General features: G+C 40.0%; 1 protein-coding gene across 1 annotated transcript; it reads right to left on the bottom strand.

Annotated features, from left to right (window-relative positions):
* Positions 1-2,095: 2,095 nt before the first annotated feature.
* On the bottom strand, positions 2,096-3,136 carry LOC109569082 (olfactory receptor 5T1-like). The gene has a single exon (XM_019974402.2). It carries the CDS (start codon positions 3,098-3,100, stop codon positions 2,096-2,098), a length of 1,005 nt encoding a protein of 334 aa, XP_019829961.2. The 5' UTR covers positions 3,101-3,136.
* Between the last annotated feature and the right edge of the window lie 2,864 nt (positions 3,137-6,000).

Genomic DNA, 6,000 nt, shown 5'->3' with positions numbered 1-6,000 from the left:
TCCAACTCTCACATCCATACATGACTACTGAAAAACCATAACCTTGACTAGACAGTCCTTTGTTGACAAAGTAATGTCCCTGTTTTTCAATATGCTGTCTAGGTTGGTCATAACTTTCCTTCCAAGGAGTAAGCATATTTTAATTTCATGGCTGCAATCGCCATCCACAGTGAATTTGGAGCCCAGAAAAATAAAGTCAGCCACTGTATCCACTGTTGCCCCATCTATTTCCCATGTGATGGGACTAGATGCCATGATCTCAGTTTTCTGAATGTTGATTAAGCCAAATTTTTCACTCTCCTCTTTCACTTTCATCAAGAGGCTCTTTAGTTCTTCTTCACTTTCTGCCATAAGGGTGGTGTCATCTGCATATCTGAGGTTATTGATATTTCTCCTGGCAATCTTGATTCCAGCTTGTGCTTCCTCCAGCCCAACGTTTCTCATGATGTACTCTGCATATAAGTTAAATAAGCAGGGTGACAATATACAGCCTTGACGAACTCCTTTTCCTATTTGGAACCAGTCTCTTGTTCCATGTCGAGTTCTAACTGTTGCTTCCTGACCTGCATACAGGTTTCTCAAGAGGCAGGTCAGGTGGTCTGGTATTCCCATCTCTCTCAGAATTTTCCACAGTTTATTGTGATCCTCACAGTCAAAGGCTTTGGCATAGTCAATAAAGCAGAAATAGATGTTTTATTGTGAAAAGAAGAGAAGTGAAAAGCAAAGGAGAAAAGGAAAGTTATACCCATTTGAATGCAGAGTTCCAAAGAATAGCAAGGAGAGATAAGAAAGCCTTCCTCAGAAATCAATGCAAAGAAATAGAGGAAAACAATAGAATGGGAAAGACTAGTGATCTCTTCGGAGAAGGCAATGGCACCCCACTCCAGTACTCTTGCCTGGAGAATCCCATGGATGGAGGAGCCTGGTGGGCTGCAGTCCATGGGGTCACAAAGAGTTGGACACGACTGAGCGACTTCACTTTTACTTTTCACTTTCATGCATTGGAGAAGGAAATGGCAACCCACTCCAGTGTTCTTGCCTGGAGAATCCCAGGGACGGGGAAGCCTGGTGGGCTGCCATCTATGGGGTTGCACAGAGTCAGACACGACTGAAGCAACTTAGCAGCAGCAGCAGCAGCAGCAATCTCTTCAAGAAAATTAGAGATACCAAGGGAACATTTCATGCAAAGATGGGCTCGATAAAGGACAGAAATGGTAGGGACCTAACAGAAGCAGAAAATATTAAGAAGAGGTGGCAAGAATACAAAGAAGAACTGTATGAAAAAGATCTTCACGACCCAGATAATCACGATGGTGTGGTCACATGCCTAGAGCCAGACATCCTGGAACATGAAGTCAAGTGGACCTTAGGAAGCATCACTATGAACAAAGTTAGTGAAGGTGATGGAATTCCAGTTGAGCTATTTCAAATCCTGAAAGATGATGCTGTGAAAGTGCTTCACTCAATATGCCAAGAAATTTGGAAAACTCAGCAGTGGCCACAGGACTGGAAAAGGTCAGCTTTCATTCCAATCCTAAAGAAAGGCAATGCCAAAGAATGCTCAAACTACCACACAATTGCACTCATCTCACACGCTAGTAAAGTAATGCTGAAACTTCTCTAAGCCAGGCTTTGGCAATACATGAACCGTTAACTTCCAGATGTTCAAGCTGGTTTTAGAAAAGGCAGAGGAACCAGAAATCAAATTGCCAACATCCGATGGATCATCAAAAAAGCAAGAGAGTTCCTGAAAAACATCCAGTGTGTATACATGCATATATATGTGTGTTTGTGTATACATGTGTATGTGTTTATCTGTAGATACATACATATATATATATATATGTAAAGTCTTCATCTGAATATGATAATAAAATACATATTACATACCCATGTTATGTGCAGATAGATATATATAGATGTCACAGTTTCCTGCATGTGCAAAAACTGCATATGTGGTGGGTTGACTATAATCTTTATTTTAAACATCTAAGAATAACAGGTAGACACAAATAAAGAAACAGAAAATATTTTAATTACAACTTTTTTATTTGAAAACAATAAACACCAGTCATAATTTATTTCAATTTAATGTTTAGTGTGAAAAATATACTTTGTTGATAAACCAATTTTTCCCTAACACTTTCTTCATCGCATCCTTGACATCTTTGTTCCTCAAACTATAGATGATGGGATTCAGCATGGGAATTATGATGGTGTAAAATACAGACACGATCATGTCATGATCCAAGGCATAGCTGGAACTGGGTCTCACGTACATAAAGAGAACCGTACCATGAAAAATGGACACTCCAGTTAGGTGAGAGCCACACGTAGAAAAGACTTTCCTTCTCCCTTCAGCAGAACGCATCCTCAGAATGGCCAACAGGATGAAACCATAGGAGATCAGAACAATTAATATGGTGGATATCTCAATAGAGCCTGCAAAATAGAAAACTAGAAGCTGGTTCATGCGAGTGTCAGAGCAAGAAATAGCGAGGAGGGGAGGGATGTCACAGAACACATGTCTGATTTCATTGGATCCACAGAAGGAGAGGGTAAAAGTAGCCCCTGTGTGTAAAGTAGCATGCAAGACACCAACAACATAGCAGGAAATTATAAGTGGCACATAGACTCTGGGTGACATTGTAACTAAATACAGGAGAGGCTTGTAGATGGCTACATAGCGATCATAGGCCATTGCAGCCAGGATGAAGCATTCCGTGGTCCCACAAGTAAGAAAGAGAAACATCTGTGTGGCACATCCAAGAAAGGAAATGGTTTTATTCTCTGATAGGAAATTGATCAGCATTTTGGGGGTGATAACAGAAGAATAGCAGGCATCCAAGAATGATAATGCTGCCAGAAAATAGTACATGGGGTTGTGGAGCCGGGAATCCATAATGACCAAGAAAACCAACCCCAAATTTCCTATCATTGTAAAAAGATAGATTGCTAGAAATAGTAAAAATAGAAAGATTTGCACCTCAGAATCATCTGTAAAGCCCATCAGTATAAACATGGTGACCTCAGTGCTATTTTTCATCTGAATCCTGTATAAATCTAAGTCTGATGGTGACCCTGACATCTCAGTCTTCATTTTTACATTCCAAAAGCAATATATGGCAAAAATAGAGTCCACCAATTACATCTTCACATCTGTTTCTGAGAAATCCTTTTCAATGAGGGAACAGTCCAGTGATTAAAAGTTGTGTCCAAGTGGATGCATTACTCTATAAAAACAAATTAACTGCTGTTGATTAAATTTTCATGTTAAAAATAGTGCCAGTTTACATGTTTTAACTTCTAATTTATTTTCTGTTAAATTCATGACTGCTCACTTTCATATTATGTCATCTTAAAATCCACAAAGACAAATGAATATAAGAGTTTTTAACCCCAAAATTATTATAGTAGAAAATACACATCTGAGTGCTAATCCCAGATTTTCTACAGTATGCATGAAGTTTACAATTTGTAAAATGTGAGCAAATACATTTACATCAGAAGTGAAGTGAAGTGAAGTAGTCGCTCAGTCGTGCCCGACTCTTTGCGACCCCATGGACGGTAGCCTGCACCAAGCTCCTCCATCCATGGGATTTTCTAGGCAAGAGTACTGGAGTGGATTGCCGTTTCTTTCTCCAGGGAATCTTCCCAACCCAGGGATCGAACCCAGGTCTCCCGCTTTGTAGACAGACGCTTTATGCTTTACATCAAAAGATAGTGTTAAATTTAAATGTTAAAAACCAACCAAGGAGCCGATTATACAGAGTGAAGTAAGCCAGAAAGAAAAACACCAATACAATATACTAACACATATGTATGGAATTTAGAAAGACCGTAATGATAACCCTGTATGCAAGACAGTAAAAGAGACACAGATGTATTGAACAGTCTTTTGGACTCTGTGGGAGAGGGATTGGGGGAATGATTTGGGAGAATGGCATTGAAACATGTATAATATCATATAAGAAACGAATCGCCGGTCCAGGTTTGATGCAGGATACAGGATGCTTGGGGCTGGTGCACTGGGATGACCCAGAGGGATGATATGGGGAGGGAGGTGGAAGGGCATTCAGGATTGGGAACACGTGTACATGCATGGCGGATTCATGTTGATGTATGGCAAAACCAATACAATATTGTAAAGTAATTAGCCTCTAATTAAAATAAATTAAAAAAAAAAAAACAAGTATGGCAAAACCAATACAATATTGTAAAGTAATTAACCTCCAATTAAAATAATTAAAAATTAAAAACCAACGTGAAAATTATGTAACTTTATCATGTCCCCAGATTACTAGGAAATAGGATTATTATTATTATCATTGTAATATCATTTAGTCATGTCCAACTCTTTGCAACCCCATGGACTTCAGCCCACCAGGCTCCTCTGTCTAGGCAAGAAAACTGGAGTGTGTAGTAGCCATTCCCTTCAGGGAATCTTCCTGACCCAGTGGTCGAACCTGGATTTCCTGCATTGCAGGCAGGTTCTTTATAGTCTGAATCACCAGGGAAGCCCAAGCAGATCCACTTGTACCAGAAGTGAGGTTCGAACCCACAAGGATATAAATCCATTGGCTCTTAAGTCCAATGCCTTAACCACTTAGGCATTCTGGTACCTGAATTTTCTATAATTAGTATAAGATACGGTCATCCCTAGGTGTGGAGCACATAGTTCCAGAATTCCCCTCCCCCATACCAAAATGAAAGATGCACAAGTTCTTTATATAAAATGAGAAGATATTTACTGCCAGGAGCCAGCGTGAGGAACTCTGCCTGTGGCAAAGGTCATGAAGAAGGAGGCTCGGCATACGCAAAGGTGCAATCAAGCCTCAGGGGTCCCTCTGGAAATTCTCGAGCATCTACCCCAAAACCGGAGTCTGCCTACTGTACTGCTTTGTGCTCTCACCTACGCCTCTGACTTTACAGGGGGGCTGTCCCCCACCACCTCTCTCTGAAAAAGAGTTAAATTACTGCTCCAGTTAATAAAGTTCCTGGGCATGACAAGAGTGTTTTAGTTCACAACCGTGAGAGGCATGAGATGTTCTAAACTGTCTGAATACAGATTCCTTTAAGCAGTTAAAAGATTGATTAGAAATTGTATTGGTGAAGGGTTTTTCACTTGTTGGGCCAATGTTTGCTGCTAAGTTTCCATATCCCTTACCTGCTGTGTCCCTGGCAGTGTATTGATTAATATAATTGGTGCATAGGAATGTAAGTAGTAGCTTTAATGTTTGTAACCTTGGACCCTTGAGTTAATTCTTTTTCTTGTTATAGCCCACCACACCTTTGCCCTATAAGAATGCAACTTTATCTAATGCTTTTGGAGGGTGGCGCCTGACTAATCACCTTTAGAGAAAAATAAGTTTTCTGAAGAAAGGATCTTAAAATGTTAACAGGCCTCTGGGCCAGAAGATGATGAAAATCACCTAAACTTTTGCATATGATTAAGTTTGCAGGAAGAAAGCCTGGCTTACTGCATGACTCTATCCCTTCCCCCATTATCCTCTATGCATAACTTAAGGCATAAAAACTACTTTGGAAAATAAAGTGCAGGCCTTGTTCACCGAAACTTGGTCTCCCCATGTCGTTCTGTCTCTCACCTTCTGGCTGAATTATTCAGCCTCTTTTGTCCACTGAATTTCCTCACTGAGCTATCCTTATTTAACCACTCTTTATATCCTTAATTAACATTTAATTAAGCAGTTGTTTCCTGATCCTCACCGACGCTGTCCCCACTTCGAATTCCCTGGATCCACCGGGGCTGGACCCCGGCAATTCACAATATAAGCAACACACCTCTTCTCAAGTACTTGAACCCATCTACAGATTACTTATAAAACCTAATATAATGTGCATGTTGTCTAAAAGGTTGTAAATACAATTTAAATGCTTTTAAAATAGTTGTCGATGTGCTGCAAATTTGTTTTACCTTTTGAACTCTGCAAATCATTATTTTCACAATACTTTGGATCTACATTTGATTGTATCCAGGGA

Source organism: Bos indicus, chromosome 15 (assembly GCF_029378745.1).
Source record: "Bos indicus isolate NIAB-ARS_2022 breed Sahiwal x Tharparkar chromosome 15, NIAB-ARS_B.indTharparkar_mat_pri_1.0, whole genome shotgun sequence".
In the NCBI taxonomy this organism is placed as follows: domain Eukaryota; kingdom Metazoa; phylum Chordata; class Mammalia; order Artiodactyla; family Bovidae; genus Bos; species Bos indicus.
Note: the sequence above shows the minus strand (reverse complement) of the source record. Positions and strands in the feature narration are given on the sequence as shown.

Bases quoted from the DNA above. Each gene is read 5' to 3' on its own strand.
- LOC109569082 (XM_019974402.2), bottom strand. From the start codon at position 3,100: ATGAAGACTGAGATGTCAGGGTCACCATCAGACTTAGATTTATACAGG.